This window comes from Hyperoodon ampullatus (genome assembly GCF_949752795.1).
Source record: "Hyperoodon ampullatus genome assembly, chromosome: 1".
Lineage (NCBI taxonomy): Eukaryota > Metazoa > Chordata > Mammalia > Artiodactyla > Ziphiidae > Hyperoodon > Hyperoodon ampullatus.
This window is the reverse complement of record NC_136914.1, coordinates 83,489,333-83,507,609: the sequence shown is the minus strand read 5'-3', so window position 1 is coordinate 83,507,609 and position 18,277 is coordinate 83,489,333. Positions and strand designations below refer to the sequence as shown.

Genomic DNA, 18,277 nt, shown 5'->3' with positions numbered 1-18,277 from the left:
AAGAAAAAAATATAATCAGCTATAAATTCACTATTTTGAGCAAACATATTCTAAACCAAATATGCTATTGGTGGTTAAATTTCCAGTCTATGAAAAATGGTGAGAAATAATCATTAAACTATCTAACAAACCAATTACATTTTCAAACACAATTATTTACCATTACTGTAAAAAATTAAGTAGCTCTATACCTTTTTCTCCTTAGACTTCTGTGCAGTATGAGAAGTGACATTCTCATTTTGGTGAACAAACTCTTGTGCTACCACTGTTTTTACAGGGTCTCCTTCAAGAACACAATTTAGAAATTGCACTGTGTGTTCTAACGAATAGCTGTAGAGAGTTGAAGTACAAATATGCGGTCAGTAAATGAAAATAAAAGTTATGTGGAAACATTAACATAAGCAAACTTTCAAAATCTTAGAAGAATATGAAAAATTGGCTCACTTCTGAGTTTTAAACATGAAAATTAAACACTCATTGTGTATCTCAAGACTCAAGAATGAACAGAAGGTAACTGTCAAGTTAGAGGCTCTCAAAAACTAATTTTTTAAATGAATACCAAAAAGTAACATATTGATAATTAATTCATTTTCTTATCTTTTATTCCAGGTAAATTTTCCACAAATCTTTCTTTCATCTTATCACCTATACTTAAGTCCCTTGTTGGATTCACACCTGGTTTCAGTTTCCTTCAAACATCAAAAACAGACAATAAATCCTTAAACTGACATTTTTATCCTGTCAAATTTTACATTTTACTTATACCATGGCGTTCTAGTCAAAGAAATTCTAAGCAGGGATATAGAAAGGAAAAACTAAAACACTACCCTACCTCCCACCCCTACATTATTTAGGCATATTTTCATGGTGATACTATATTATGTGGAATATGAAATTCTACAAAAATTGACAAACATCTGAAACACTAATGTCCCCGTATCCAAAGAAACTCATTCCAAAGCAAATTATAAATGATTTTATACTGCTCATTATTTCAGACTATTTATGCCTCTGATCTTTTCCAATGGCCAGATAATGAAGAGCTGACCACAAAGGACTGTTTTTGAAATGTGATAAATAGTTATCTAAAATACTGTGATATTTTGCTATTCTCCAATTTATTAAAGACAACCCTTGAAGGGGAACCATTTGGGACTACCAATTCTCCTTGAGCACTCTCATCTTGCCGCCTCACATATGCTCAACAAATAGGGGTTTCTAGGGGCTAGAAGCTACCAGAAATTAACCACATCCTAACTAGTTTTTTTTTTTTTTGCGTTATGCGGGCCTCTCACTGCTGTGGCCTCTCCCGCTGTGGAGCACAGGCTCCGGATGCGCAGGCTCAGCGGCCATGGCTCACGGGCCCAGCCGCTCCGCGGCATGTGGAATCCTCCCGGACCAGGGCTCGAACCCGCGTCCCCCACATCGGCAGGTGGACTCTCAACCACTGCGCCACCAGGGAAGCCCCTAACTAGTTCTTAAAATCACCTGGCTTGCCCACTCCTAGGGCTGGAAGCCAGTCTCCACCACAGGTGCTGTTAGCAGTGCGTGGCCCTGGAAGATGACACTGCAGGCGTATACTGCAGTAACTGAATGAACCTACCCTTCTTACCAGGGTGAAACTGAAGCTAATGGTAACTGAGACAATTATCCAGCTGTTGGCAGAGAAATGGAGGTAAACATTTAATACCATAATACCTGCCCCGAGGGGCCTGACTGACCAATCACTCTGAGCATCGAGAGGAAGGACTCAACTCAGTCCCCTTACCTTGCCTGGGGAACCACAACTCTGGGTAATTTCACATCAGGGCTTCTTGCCCTAGGTCCCCACAGAAGAGAGTTGCCATATGCCAGCACCACCCTCCTAACCCCCAGTGCCTTGGGATATTTTAACACATAACTCTAAGAAAACAGCTGTTTAGGTAGCAAAAATAAATAGAAAAATTGTGGATTGAAATAATACCATGAAAAACTTGATTCAAGTGACATATTTAGAACTCTGCATACTCAGCAGAGAATATTCTTTTTCAAAAGCACTTTCAGGGACTTTCCTGGTGGTCCAGTGGTTGCGAATCCACGTTCCAATGCAGGGGACGTGGGTTCAATCCCTGGTCGGGAACTAAGATCCCACAGGCCACGGGGCAACTAAGCCCACGTGCCACAACTACTGAGCCTGCGTGCTCTGCAGCCCGCAAGCCAGAACTAGAGAGAAGTCAGCACGCTGCAACGAAAGATCCTGCATGCCACAACTAAGACACGAAGAAGCCAAATAAATAAGTAAATAAATATTTTTTTAAAAAGGCACTTTGTGCAATATTTGTAATAACTGATCATGTATTAAACCACAAAGGAAATCTCAACTTCCAAAAAGTAGGACTCTTTCAGGCTGCATTCTTATACCCCAACACAACAAAACAAACAGTAATCCCCCCCCACCAAACTATCAAACCATTTAGAAAATATAAAACTCTTGGATAAATTAGAAAGTCAAAGTGAATCAGAGATTATTTAGAAAAAAAAAGAAAATACTACATATCAAAATCAAAACATTACATATATATCAAAAACATTATACAGAAAAAAATTCACACCCTTAAGTATATTTGTTATTAAAGATTGAAAGGAAACAAACTAACCAAAGAATTGAAAACATAACAAATTTAAAGAGAAAGGAACCATCAAAAATAGAAAAGAATCACCAAAAATAAATGATTAGAGAATATAAAACAGACTTTGACCAATAAACCTAGAGCCTGTTCTTTAAAAGGGCCAATCTGATAAACAGCAATGACAAAGAAAATAGAAAAAAAAATTAGGAAAGGAAAAAAGGACATGATAAATACAAAATAATGTTTTTAATTATCACAGAATATTATATACAACTTAACAATAATAAACCTGATGATTTTCTAGAAGACAAACTACCAGAAAAGACTCATGGAAAAAAAGCAAACATCTGGGCTTCCCTAATGGCACAGTGGTTGAGAGTCCGCCTGCCGATGCAGGGGACACGGGTTCGTGCCCCGGTCCGGGAAGATTCCACATGCTGCAGAGCGGCTGGGCCCGTGAGCCATGGCCGCTGAGCCTGCGCGTCCGGAGCCTGTGCTCCGCAACGGGAGAGGCCACAACAGTGAGAGGCCCGCATACCGCAAAAAAAAAAAAAAAGAAAAGCAAACATCTGAATAAAGCAATACCCCTAAAAAGATAGTGAAAAGACCTTCTCCCTAAAGAAAAGCGAAGAGACCTTCCCCCTAAAAAGGCACAACCCCAGAACCTTCAAGGTACTAATTTATTTAAACTTTCCAGAGCACAGAGAAAAATGACAGTCTTGCCAGGTTCTTTTATTAAGCCAAACACCAAATTAAACCCTAATACCAAAATCTGACAAAGATAACACAGGAACAGAATATCACAGACTTATCTCATTTAACTACTGTTGCAAAAATCCTGAAATCAATTCCGACACTACATTAAAGGAAAAAAACAAAACCTGAAAGATTTTTTTATTCCAGAAATTACTGTGACTGCCATGAAGTATACTAATAAACTAAAGAAAAAAAATCTATATTGGATTCTCCAAAGATTCTAAAAAGGCATCTATTTAAAACAACTCTTGCTAAAATAGGAATTTAAGGAATACATTAAGATCGAAAGTATGTATTACTCAAACCAGAAGCATTCCTAACATACTAAGCATCAAAACACACTACAACACCACAATAATTAAAACAAGATGGTGGAAACTTAGGACCAAATAGCTCAATGGAATCAAAGAGTCTATAAAAGAAAATGTGTATTTGAGAATGTAGTAAATATTAGTAATTCTATTTTATATCAGTGGGTAAAGGTGACCTATTCATCCAGTTAATCATTTGGAAAAAACAATTAAGTTAAACTCTACTTCATACCATACACATAAAAATGCTAGATAAACTTTTTTAATTTAACTATTAAAAATACTGCAGAAAATATTTTCATAATATTGGGGTAGGACAGATTTTCTTAAAAAGTGATAAAACTCAGAACCAATAAGGGAAAAGACTTTCTGATAAAACATGAATTAAAATATGTATATGGCTATATCAGGAAAAATTACTATAATCTATATTAACAAAGATAACTACACATGATATATAAAGAGCTCTCACAGATCTAGAAAGAAATACAAACAGCCAAAAGGAAGACAGGCAAAGGGTAAGCAATTAATAGAAAAAGAAATTAATGGAAAAAAAGCTCAACCTCAGTAGTAATAAGGAAAATAAAAATTTAAACAGCAATGAAATATTTTTCGCACCAGACTAGCAAAAAAATTGAAGATTCTTAATATCCAGGGCAGGTTACGCTATCAGCGCATATAACTAATATGGAAAGCCCTTTTATTTTTTTTATTTTTTTATTTTTTATTTTTTTTATTAGTTTCTGCTTTATAACAAAGTGAATCAGTCATACATATACATCTGTTCCCACATCCCTTCCCTCTTGCGTCTCCCTCCCTCTCACCCTCCCTATCCCACCCCTCCAGGCGGTCACAAAGCACCGAGCTGATCTCCCTGTGCTATGCGGCTGCTTCCCACTATCTATCTACCTTACGTTTGGTACTGTATATATGTCCATGCCTCTCTTTCGCTTTGGAAATCCCTTTTAAAAGGAAATTTGGCATTAGCTGTAAAAAAATTTAATATACACACTCTGGACCAGCAATTTCACTTTTAGGAACTAGCCTACAATAACATTCACCCATGCACACAAAAATGTACGTTCAAGGATACTCAGTGCAACATGGTTTCCTTTTCTTATAGTCAAAAAGCCCATAAACAGAACATGTTTAAAGAAACTACGGTACTTTAAGAAATCACTTAAGAATACTATGGAATACTCTGTAGACTTTAAAAAGAAAAGAGTAGATCACAAAGTATGGACAGAAAAAATAAATAACAGTAAAACTACAAAATAGCACATAAAACACAACCTATTTTTGTGTTTATATAGACACAAAAGCAAATAGGTACACATGTACACACATACATTAGTGTATGTATATGAGAAAAAACTGAGGAGGAATATGAACCAATTGACAGAAACTCCTCACTTTCTACATTATCGCATTTAAATGGTTTATAATATACCTATATTATTTTTGTTAACAGAAAAATAAAAATAAGAGATTAAAATGCATGACATATGCTTTCAATGACATCACTACAGAAACTACACACAATCCTTCTAGCACTCACTTGTGGTCCTTGAAAATGTCCATCAGAAAATTTTGGTTAATGGCTGGAAATATCTTAAAGAGCTGCTTCTCCTTTAGTTTAGTGGCACAATCTCTTTCAAATATAAGAGGCTCCCTTTTCTAAAACAAACAAAAAAAAGACAAAAAACATCTTTATGATGGAATTTACAATACTAGTTATGCTGACCCAAAAGCATGGTTATTTTATTGCAAAAAGACTAATAATTTAAAAGCAGTCACAGACTTTCTTCACTGATTAAAGGCTGAAATTAGTAATATAAGTATTCTTGCACAATTTATTTATATCCCATTTTTTGCTAAGTATTTGAAGCTGTTCATTAACACACACACACACATATACACACAATCACACATATACATATATGTGTGTGCATGTGTATATATACTCTCACATATACACACCCAACACATTCAATCATATTATACAAAAAAGGATATAGATATATATATATAAACAGGATATAAATAAATGAAGTCAGAGAGTAGAGAAAATAAAGGTAAGAATATAGGATAAAGCTAGCAAGTAAAATTAGTATATAAATGCATGCCACAAAATCCTGTACAATTGCTAAAGGTGGGCCACAAATTCAGTTCTTAGCTTCTTAGTGGCCAAAGCAAAGGGGGAAACAAAGATTCTCAGTGTCCATAAAATAAAAACAAACCAGTTGCTCAGGAGAAGTACAGCTTTTTCTGGTACTGAGACCTGAGAGAAATTTCTCCCATGGGTCCTCATTAAAGGGACACTGTGTGATGCTGTGAACAACGTCCTCAAAAACATATTCTCCTCAATGGGCAGAAACTACAATGTACAAATAAGTTGCAAATTCAGGTTGACAGAAAATCTTAAAATTCACATTAAAAATTTTTTTTCACAAACATATTTACTCCAAAGTAATTGCATGAGAATTGTTACTAATTGTTATTTTTTCAAAGTCATATTTGGATTGTTTAAATAGCCAAACCGAAAGAGCTTTCCTAAAATGTGCCATTTGAATTCTAATTGAGGAATATGGTAATCATTCTTAAAGTGATTTCTAACTCTAAGACAATTTACTGACATTGTGATTTAACTATGTAATATTTTTGTTTATTCCAAAAATCCTAATGTCTGAAAAATAACTTCCTATAAAATTTCAAAGGTGTCTGTGAAAATACAAAAATTATAATAATTTAGGAAAATCCTGGAATAATTAATGGTTTTGAAGCCTAACCATATTTAGGCCATTTATAACACCAAACAACAATAAAAAAAGAACCACAACAGGTGACAATCTGACCAGTAAAAAGGAGTGATCAGACATCACAAGAGTGATGAAAACAAGCCACCTCGAGAATTTTAAATATTCACGCCTTATTTAAGATATACATTATAATCCGACCTTATTAAAAAATTCAGTGATCAGATTTACTAGCAATCTGCCAGATCATAGAGTTTCTAAACTACAAATCCTAAGGTCCCATTAATAAACTGAAAACTCATAACCGTAATCATGTTACAATTAATTATCCTATTCATACATTATGCCTAATGTTTATTTTATATGCTTTGCTTTAAAAGAATTTAAATGATACTTCTCCTTTGGGAAATTCTCTTACTGAGAAATTTCTCCAGAAATTCTCTTAACTGAGGCTCTAAGGGGGAATACCCTCGGGGTGAAGAGTACAGCTTCTATTACCAAATCCATGGAAAGAAAAGCAAAAATCACTGATAGGAAAAAAAAAAAAATTTAAGTTGGAAAGTCAAAGAAACTTTTTTGTTCATTATTATACTAAGAGATTAAAAGGCAGGTTAGAACCATAAAGATAAGTTTCAGTAGAGGAAAATGGCATTTCAACAAAAAGTGTCACACCATTTGAGCATAAGTTCTAGGCTTTCCTTATTTTTTAAGAAAATCTATTTCTCCAATTTATTACATATGTAAATTGAAGAAGGATATTTGAAACAACACTAAATTATAAGATCCTACTGAAGAGATTGTTCTTTGGATTATGTAAACATGCAAAGATGGTAATGGTAGCTTATTTCCAACTTAATTAACAAGATAACTGGAGGAAATAAATATGAAGGTAGAAGAATCCCATCATTCTTTCTATGCCCCAATTCTATGTATTTCAGCCAATATAAAGGTGTTCCTTTGAGCAGTCAAATGAGTGAAAAAAGAGGGTAAAATGCTTTAAGATCACCAACTAAGAAATTTTTTTTCCTTGAGAATTGGACTAAATAACCTCTAAGGTCTTTTCCCTTTTGATTCTGAAATTCTCTAATACTAATTTTCAGAATTCCAAAGAAGGTTAAGAAAAAGAAATGCAAAATAAACCAAATTCTCTTGCAGCTTCATATCATATAATTAGATATGTTGAATAAAGAACAAAAATTAAGTTCAAAGCAAAGTGAAATATCTGAACTTGTTTAATTGAAAAGTTAGATAAAAAATAAGAGTACTTAATTTCATATTCATAAGTTTCTAAAATTTTTCTCTAAAAAAATTTTGTTTCAAAGATGGACAATTCTTTAATAGCAAGTGTCATTTGCTATTATATGATAAATGAAATTATCTTCAAAGGAAATATTTCTTTCATGTTTTTCTAGAATTAAAAAATTGCAGAAATAAATGTTAAAGATAAGATATATACACCTGCAAAATTAAATCTAAAACAACAGATTTAACATAAATTGGCTTACTGTTATAGAATATCAACTAATTTTCCAGAAGCAAAGACCTCCAAATTCAAACTACATTTAAAACATTTTTCAATTTTAACATTAACTTCAATCAGGTTAAAATATGATTTCAGACTAGGAAAAGTAGAATCACATGAAAATCAAAAAGTAAACATATGATTAAATTAGAGTCAGAGACAAAGGCTTAATATTTATACTAACTCATACCAAATCATGCTTTTCCTGTAAGGCAATTTCTTCTGACATTATTTCTCTGAGTGATACTTTTTTAGTATGAGTGTTCCAATGATCCAATAAGGGTTGCATTTCAGGTGCTGCTAAAGTCTTCAGTAATTTTTTGCCCGTTCTCTGAGATGATTTTTGTTCTGGATTATCAAGACCAACATGCCCAACCAGGGAAGGATCTACAAAAGCAGTATCAATAGTGTCAGACCATCAACAATAAATGTACAAATTAGGCATTATTCATTCTGTTACATCTACCTCAGAGAGACCCAGAAAACATGATTTTTTACTCTTTGCTTATAAATACAATATTCCAAGTTGTATTTCAAAGTTTCAAAATACATCTTCACATAATCGCAAGCAAGTATAAATGTAGAAATATTCAAATGAACAATGATCTGGGTATTACTGTAAATCAACTCAATGCTTCCCCACTCTTTTTCATATCACATCAACACAGAGAAAACAGTGACACACATATACACTGGTAAACAGAGGAAGCTGCAGCCAGCCAGAAGTGAGCAGCTTTGGTCAGCTCTGCTTGGCCGCTCCAAGAACTGAAAGGATGAATATTTCTGCAAATCTGTAACCCATTGGAGGCCTACAATAAATATTGAACAAATGATATTCAACATAAGGAAGGAACTAAACATTCTAAAAAGTTCATAATAACAAGACAATGTATAATATTTCAGCTTTTCTAAGAGCACCACATTCTGATATACTCCTTTGATTTCCTGGAGAGTGAAGAAATAGCAAATACTGTCATCTGAATAACTCTGATACTCTTTGGGAACTTCTAGCTCTCAAACAGCTTTAGCTCTTGAAGCTACAACACAGGTCTGAACTAAAGTTAAGAATCTTCATTATAACAATCTTCAACCTGGAGTCCTAGGTATGGAGTGGACAAGAGAGGCATCTGGAGGAACTCAGGCACAAAAGGAGGACCCTGTAACAGGTCTGCCACCCTGCACTAACCACTTACAACAATGCTATCTAAGAAATCTTCTGGAATCAATTATTTTCAATTTGGCAGATGTAATCAAAAAGCAGGTTGACTTTCGTGCTCTAATTATATTAACATCAATAAAAAATTTGAAAAACCAAGTAATATTTCAATGATGCTCTCAAACACAGGAATATTTTATTGCTCTCAAACCAGAAGTTTCCCTTCATTCAGAGCAAAATCATAAACAGGAAACACCCTGACTATGTGCATTAGAGCACACCTTGGGTGTTCCACAGCACTCCTGTTTTTTTTTTCTTTAATTGAAATGTAGTTGATTTATAATGTTGTGTTAGTTTTCAGGTGTTAACTGAAAGTTAAATGATATTATAGGGGCTTTTTTCTTCTTTAAGCTTTATTTTCTTTTGTATCAATATTAAATGTTAAAACTTTTATTTGCAAATCAAAATTCTTGGGTAACATATTTTGTGGAAGTATATTTAAAATGAGTTAAGATTCAGGGACTTCCCTGGCCTGCTCCCAGTGCAGGGGGCCCAGGTTCGATCCCTGGTCAGGGACCTAGATCCCGCATGCTACAACTAAGAGCCTGCATGCCACAACTAAAAGACCCCTCACGCCGCCAACTAAAGATCCTGCACACCTCAACAAAGATCCCACATGTGGCAACAAAGATCCCGCATGCCACAACTAAGACCTGGCACAGCCAAATACATAAACACTTAAAAAAAGAAAAAAGAGTTAAAATTCATACACACACAGCAAGTTTCAACATCAAGACAAGAACATTAGAAGTGAAAATATGTGCTTTACCTTGCATTATTTTGCCACAGGATACCTCTTCTTGTCTTTGTCGCTCCTAAACACAGAGGCAGAACGGGATTGGCAAAGGAGGGTGCATTAGAAAACAAGCTTATATTATTTTTCTCTAGTAATCATTTCTCCCTGTAAAACTATCAATCATTCTTGCTAAATCTAATAAAAGTAGATAAATATAATTATAAATTGATTCCATCTATATATTTTTTCTACTTATAGAGCTCTTATGCTGTGATTTTTTAAAAACTGTTTATGAAACTTAATTAGCACTGCAAGTCTTTAAGGAGTAAAAAACTATTTATGATTTTTTTCCCTAAAAAAAAAAAAAAATCGGGCCTCCCTGGTGGCGCAGTGGTTGAGAGTCCGCCTGCCGATGCAGGGGATACGGGTTCGTGCCCCGGTCTGGGAGGATCCCATATGCCGCGGAGCGGCTGGGCCCGTGAGCCATGGCTGCTGAGCCTGCGCATCCGGAGCCTGTGCTCCGCAACGGGAGAGGCCACAACAGTGAGAGGCCCGCATACCACAAAAAAAAAAAAAAAAAAAAAAAATCAACAATCATATTGAGCTCCGTCATTAATTATATAATTTGGCCAGTCTGGAAATAATCTAAAATACTGGAAGGAGAAAAAAAAAATCAGTAACCTGTTAACTGGTAAAATTAATTCTCTCTCAAAGTCAAAATTCAATAGAATCTTTCATATAACAGATTTTATTGAAGAGCAAAGGTGACAAAATGTACACAAAAGGCGCTTTCTATAAAAAGAAGCCTACCAACCATTACAGATTCTTTCCATTTTTCATGAATCACTTTAGCCAGATTCAGATCTATATGAACCACACAGTCCTCAACTGTTAGGGACCCTTGTGAGGGGGGGAAGAAAAGAAAAGAAAATATGATCATTACTCATTATACATTTGCAGAAAACATACTCAACTACCTTATGCCTCATAAAACTAATTTGTATTTTTAATTACTAACCTATGTCTCTAGTTCTAAATCTCTTGGAATACTTTTATGTAATATGTCATTGTTTTCACACTTCTTGGCAGGTACAATTATATTATGTTTCATATATTTAAGTTATTCATGTCCATTAGACTAAATATATTTAATATATTCATTTCCATTAGTCAAGACTTTCCAGTAGGCGTATTCTAAGGAATTATCTTGCCTTAAGTGTATCTGGAGTAGCACCAAAGGATTCAAAAAGATGTATCTGTGCAAATAAGTATGAGGTAAATACCAGAGAAAACTTCCAGTATATGCACAAGATGAATACAAAGTCCATCTAAATACTCTCTATTTCTTCAAATTATATACTTAAAAATCTTCTACAAATACACTGTGTCAAAAATAATAAGGTAGGCAAAACAAATTACTTTTACACTTCTAGTAACATAAAATAATTTTAAAATTGAACTAGACCCTCTATCTATATTCTACTTACACAAAGATACACATATAAGTAATTTACTTTTTCCTTACCTGAATCAATACCAACAGGACCAAATAATTCATTGAGCTGAAAAGCCAGTTCAGGGGGCAATGCCAATTCCAGACAGTCTATGGTCAGCGATTTGGCCATCACTGGCGTGGGATTCAACGTTTCAGTTTTATCTCCTTCAGTAACTTCAGCTGACAAAGCACTCCCTGCCATTAGAATTTTTTCCACTTCCAGTTCATCTTCATTCATAAATTCTTCTGTGTTTGGAAATTTCACATAATCCTTTGGAAGATTTTCACTTTTATTTATGTCAAAAGAGTCAGTAAAATAAATTTCTTCATGTAATTCAAGATCCGAAGTGCTCGATACAGAATTTAAAATATCAGACAAATTCAAAGAAGAATGTATACTGTCTCCAATCTCAGTGACTTCTGGATTCTTCTCCATTTCACCCACATTTTTAGTGGTAGTAGCTTTTAGAGTGCCTGGAAAAAACTGCTTAACATTATATAAACCTGAAAGTTCTGCCTGACTATTAGGAAGTACTTCATTATTATTCTTGAGATCTACATTAGGAAATATACCTGTTATTAATCCAGGTTTTTCAGTAGTTATAGCTTTTATTTCTGCCTGCTCTAAGTTTTCCTTTTCTGAATTACAGGTAGACTGTACGTTAGTGTTACTGATACCAATTCCATGGCTAAATTCTGGCACAGAAGAATTAGACTCCTCTAAGCTTCCTCTTTGGCTAATAATTTCCTTCAAATTCAGTCCCAGAGAAAATGGCCCAATTTGTGCTTCATCATATGACTTTTCTATATTCTCAAATTCAGTATCCTCACATAATTTAGTTTCAGAATCCAATAAAAGGCTTGTGGCCCAAATAATATCTTTGTTACACCTCTCATATAGGTCTTTTAGGGCTTCTAATGAAAACGATCCAAATAGTTTACAAAGAATGTTAAGATTTTCAGATTCATCAGCACTGGTAAGCTCACTTTCTTCAACATATGTGCTTTTGTCATACATTACCCTATACGGAATTGTTTCTTGAACATCTAATTTTGTGTTAATATTGAAAGCTTTCGGTTTAAATCCATCTAATCTTCCTGTTAATACTCTCAGAGAATCTGAAACACCAATTTTATTCTTTTCTATTTTCCATAAGAGAGCAAAATCCTGTGGTTCAGTCTGAGTACACTTGCCTACTTCTATTCCAGGGACTTCTTTAGTCTTTTCTTCTTGAAATTCAGCTAAAGTTTGTGGTCCCACTCCTCCAGGAGCAGTTGGCACACTATTGGTAAAAGTAAGAGACAATGTGTGTTGCCTATGAACCTTTTTACTTGGACAAGTTTTATTCTCACAAGTCATTTCATTGGGCAGCATTTCAGAACTTCCTCGAGTAGAACTACCCAACGTTTTTAGCTCTTCAGGGCTTGTGCCCCAACAGGCCTCATGTGCTGTATATAAGGACATTTCATTCATAGTGTTGTTAGTTCCAAATTCTAGGTTGGGTTCATTTAAGCCAGCCTTTGGCATTCTTGATCTGTGCTCTCTCTGAGCTAAAGAATCAGATGAAGGCCAGTCACCCACAATGTTGAATGAGTCTTTTTCAGTATTTTTATAAGTACCATATTTACAGCTATTGAAAGATTCTGAGGCATCATCACACTGTGACTTGCTGTCATCCTCTACGTTTTCACGTGGAGATCCTCGTGGCTGGATACAATCTACACTCACAGATAAACTACTGTCTAATACTTTATGTGACTGAGGGCAATTATACTTTTTGTCACTTTGTATAGATAAAGCTTTTTCAGTTTTTCGGTTCCTTTTTGTCCTCTGACCGATAGACTTATCAACTGGCCAGTCACCAACAAAGGACAGCTCTTGTCTTGGGAACTTTTCCGAAGTTGATTTGCTTTTTTGTTTTCCAAAGGCTTTTTTCTTTACTCCTGCTCTTTCTTCCAGCGTTTCACTAGATGAAGATTTTTCATTTTGAAGTGGTACAGTATTTGAAAGACCACAGTCTTCTTGATTATTTCCACCATAGCAAATACTTGGTGATATTCTCTCTACAAAACTATCTGCATTGGTTTTACTACACTCTTTTTCAGGAGCCATTTCTACTGGTTCTTCTTTTTCACTTTTGTCTGTTGCTCGTTCTTTGCTTTCAGAATCAGAAAAATAAATGTCTGGAGCTTCCTGAATGAAAGCATTCTGAATGTTAGGATTCATACCAATTATTTCTTTTTTTCCGTTGTTTAAATCTGCATTAGGGAGATATGTAACATTCTCAGGTAACAAATTTTCTTTGGTCACATCATGTTTCTTCTCTTCAATTAACTCTGGATGCTTCAGAGACGAGGATAAAACATTTTCTTCTTTTTCAGAGGCAATATCTTCATTGTCTCTTGGGCTGTAAGATCTGTTTTTAAGTATTATAAGGAAATCTCTTAATGTTGCCATTAATATTATGATTTAAAGAATCATTCAACTGAAAGACGAGACACTTGATCCTTCCCTAATACACTATGAACACATCACTTTATTGTAATCCCAACACCTAGCACAATGCTTGGCATACAAGAAGCACTCAGATTTTTTCAAATTGAATAATTAACAAGATTTTCAGTTAAGGTGTTTATTATGCATTAAATATTAAAGTTAAGGTTCTAAATTTGTTCCCAGAAGAGGACACCTCCCTAGCTCCTTTCCAACCTATTTAAGCTTAATATATGTGAAACTAGGTCTGCCTCTATACCACCTGTCATTTGTTGCAGAGGAAAATGCTTAAGATTGATTTACAAAGTCTCAGAGTCAACCAACATGATCTGCACAATTAAGTGAAATGAGAGAAAGGGAGGACAGCTCTCATTTGAGATGTCACTTGCTAAATTTTTTAAAGCCATCCTCGACGTTAATTTCAGACTCAGAGCACTTTTGCCGAATCATTATACTTTTAACTTCAGTGCATTTTCCTTATTTAACAACTCATCTTCCTTTCTTTCTTTATTGCAGGAGTTCTCAAGGTCCCAACTATCCCATGAAGCCTTCCTAAGTGAAATCACACCTAACATTCAGTTTTCTATACACCAGATGCTAGTATATTATAAGTTCTTCACAAGTATTAATTCATAATCCTTATGAGATCCTTATAAGCAAAGTGTTACTATTGCCATTTTGCAAATGAGGAGCCGAAGTATAGAGAGATTTTATAATTTGTCAAAGATCTGACAAATCTTTGGGATTTGAAGCCAGGAAATACAGCGAAGGAGCCCACATTCTTAACCACTTTGCAATACTGCTCCTCAATAAAAGAGTATTCGTGAATTTTCTTTTCCCAACTCCTTTTTAAAAGGGTCTCTCATCCCTAATCATCAAAAAATGTGAGCAATTCAGAACTCTATTTATATTTAAGACTCTTCTTTACTCACTTATTGATTCAATTGTTTATGTATCCTAAATGTTTTTAACATAATCAGTACTATCCTGAATTGCAAACTTTCAAAAGGTTGTGACTTGTTATTACTTAGTAAAAGTATACCATGCATAATACATTTTTACGATACTAGTTTGAAAAGAGTATTTTTATTAATACCTAAGAAAATTAAGAAGTAATGTGACTATATACAAAATAACAATAGAGGGTAGATAATGTAACAGATAAATACTGGAATAGCAGCAAGTTAAATAAAGAAGGCCAGAGTATTCATAGTGTAAACAGGGACCTACATAAACCAAAAGACAATGAAACCCCCATGTATGTCATCACCCACATAAACTTTTACTTCTCTTGCTAACCATATATATCCTGTTCCAGGTAAGACTATACCTAAACCCTACAAACAACAAATGCCTACCTTATTTTTAAAGTTATTTGGCAGTGATTTTAAAAGTTCCTAAATTATCAGATTTTTTAAAATTAAGTTTTTAAATTGAATTTCTGTACATAGAGACTTTAACCTACCTAGTACTTCTGTCACAAGAATATGCACACAACTCGATACGTTCCATTTTCTCTGGAACTGAAGAACTCATGATTATGGGCACTGAAACAAAACGTTGATAGTGTTCCAACATTCTTGTTATTTTTTCTTTGCTTATCCCATGAATATTACGCCTAAAAATTCCAGGGGAAAAAAAGGGTAGAAGGAACATTGGTAATTAAGTTTTTAAAAAATCGGCTCATATAATGTTAAGAGAAACAATGATACATTTCTAATACATAAAAATATCAAAACTGGTTTATTATGACACAATATAAACTATTTGATTCTAAGTTTCATTTTATTCAGAATGTCCTAAATTACCATTTTCTTAATCATGCCATACAATCTTTTCCAAACATCCTTCAACTTGGAAAAAACCAGCAGATCTTAATAACTTTAAGAGAAGTTATTCTCAAGCTCTGACAAAAAAATCTCATACGAACATGACCATCATTTCAATTGATTAATTATTAACTAGTGACTAAAAAAATTCCACTACAGAGGCTTCCACTTATGCCAGTACAGCAGACTAGATGTGCCAAAGGACACTCCTATTACAGTAAAACTGGATCCCATACAAATTAAAGCAGACACACACTTTAACACATTTTAAGTTCAAGTAAAGAAAAAACATTCCTAGTATTTGAAGTCTCCAGATGTCCAAATATGAAGTTTGTTATATTTGTGCTTTCATTCATGGTAGCTTATTCCTTTGTTTTTGTTTATGAGCTCACACTTAGTTGAATCTAATATATGGGAATCCTTAGGCCTTAAACTGGGGGTGCTTTCATTCATACAGCATCTGAATTTGCATCTGCCAGGAGGCAAGATGGTATGCTTTAGTCCTTCAAGGGTCTTGTCTTAATGAAAACATCCAGTTGAAACTCTCCTATCTCAGGCTGGATCCAACATTTAGTGTCTGGATCCCGGGGCTAATATTAGCATTTGCCACCTGGGGAAATCTGGCTTTCATATTTAAATACCTCAGTCTTGTCTGGTTTCAGATGACAAAAAAGCAAAGAGATAGAAAATATGAAAGAGAGGTTAAGAGACATAGACATAGAGGACAGAGCAAAGAGGTCTAGTATACATCTAATCCAAGTCCCAGAAAGAGAAGAGAGAGTACGTGGGACAGAAGCAATTTAAAGAAAAATGGCTGAGAATGTTCCAGAACTGATGAAAGACATCAATCTCCTAATCTCACAAATCCAACAAATCTTAAGCAAGATAAATAAGAAATCTACAACTAGAAACACAGTACTGATATTGTCATTCACTAAAGATAGAGATAATATTAAAAGCAACTAGAAATTTAAAAAAACTAATCATCTACAAAGAAACCAACTATTAGAATTACACCTGACAACAATAATAATGGACAAATGTCATCATCAATAACAGAAACTGTCAATCTAGAATATATACACTCAGCAAAAGTATCTTATAAGAATGAGGACAATAAAAGGATTTTCAGATTTAAAAAAAAAAGGAAAAAAAGAAAGAGATTGACATGAAACTGGTCTACAATGTAAAGAAAATCCTAAAAGATGAATGTCAGGCAGAAGGAAATTCTCAGATGAAAGACCTATAATGAAAGGAAAATTAAGCACAAAACACTACACACAGCACAACACAAATAACTACACGAGTGAAAACAAACACCATCTGTACATTCCGGATAATCATAGCATGTAAGTTGGAAGGGAGGTAAGTATCAGAGTTAACATGTTTGAAAGTCCTTGTATTTGTGAAGAGGAAAGCTAGGAAAATAGTTTAATTTTAAAGTTTGCATGATAAAATTTTTAATGTAACCACTAAAAGAGTTTAGAAAGTGTCTATAATCTCCAAATTAGTAGAGAAGGAAAAAACGAGTAAGAAAATTTGCATTCAATTAAAAAAATCCAAAAAAGGCAAGATGGGAGGAAAAAAATCAAATATATAATTTTCTGTGATAGGAGAAAAAACAACCACAGAAAAGGTGAGGTAAATAAAAAGTACAGAGAGAGACAGCAAGAAACAAGACCAATTATATGAATACCCAAAATAACTGTAAAAGAACTAAGCTTATCAATTAAAAGCCAAAGATAGAGTGAATTTTTTAAAACCCAGCCATACTGGTTATAAGAGGTACACCTAAACACAAAGATACTGAAGGTTGAAAGAAAAAGTATAGAAAAAGAAATAACACTCAAATATTAACTAAAAGAACTGGTATAGTTCTATTTATATTAGACAAATTAGATTTTATAACAAAAATTAATATTAATAAAAGAAAATTACTAGACAAGGATAAAAGGTTCAATTAGAGTGATATAAAAATCTTAAGCTTATATGCACTTCAAAAAATATCCTCAGTATATTTAAAGCAAAAATGGGCAGAATTATAAGGAAAAACTGACATAATCAACATAATAGAGGGAGGTATCAACACCTCTCCCATAGTACATTTTCTCATCCCTCTCTTAAACATTAGTCCATCAAGCAAAATTTTCTGAAAAGTAAAGCTACAGATGCAAGCAAAAGAATAAGCATGATTTAATGATATATTAATATACTACAACTGTTATACATTCTTATCAAGCAAATATGAACATTTATAAAAAATTGACAATGAACTAGTGAAACACATCTTTAAAAATATCAGAGAATTAGTATCATACAAACTGCACAATCTTACCTACTGCAGTAAAGTTGAAAACCAATTTTTTGGAAAAGATAAATTTTAAAACCATCTGTTCCAAAATTTAAAACATAGTTCTAAACAACCCAAGGGTTAAAGAATTAAAGTAACAGTAATGCAAACTAGAAAATAAATGATAAAAAGAAGATATTATATACTAAAATTCTAGGAGCATCTAACATGATACTTAGGGAAATTTATAGCATTAAATGCTC

General features: G+C 33.9%; 1 protein-coding gene across 1 annotated transcript in view; it reads right to left on the bottom strand.

The window, feature by feature from the left end:
• The window catches only part of N4BP2 (NEDD4 binding protein 2), a gene marked incomplete at its 3' end in the record, with an annotated part of 51,716 nt that overhangs the window by 13,821 nt on the left and 19,618 nt on the right, over window positions 1–18,277 (bottom strand). The window contains exons 6-12 of the mRNA XM_079706848.1: window positions 15,361–15,513; window positions 11,432–13,809; window positions 10,721–10,806; window positions 9,940–9,985; window positions 8,145–8,341; window positions 5,235–5,353; window positions 192–330 (exon numbers count right to left, since the gene is read on the bottom strand). Coding sequence (XP_079562974.1) covers window positions 192–330; window positions 5,235–5,353; window positions 8,145–8,341; window positions 9,940–9,985; window positions 10,721–10,806; window positions 11,432–13,809; window positions 15,361–15,513 — 3,118 coding nt within the window. The remainder of the gene's footprint in view (window positions 1–191; window positions 331–5,234; window positions 5,354–8,144; window positions 8,342–9,939; window positions 9,986–10,720; window positions 10,807–11,431; window positions 13,810–15,360; window positions 15,514–18,277) is intronic.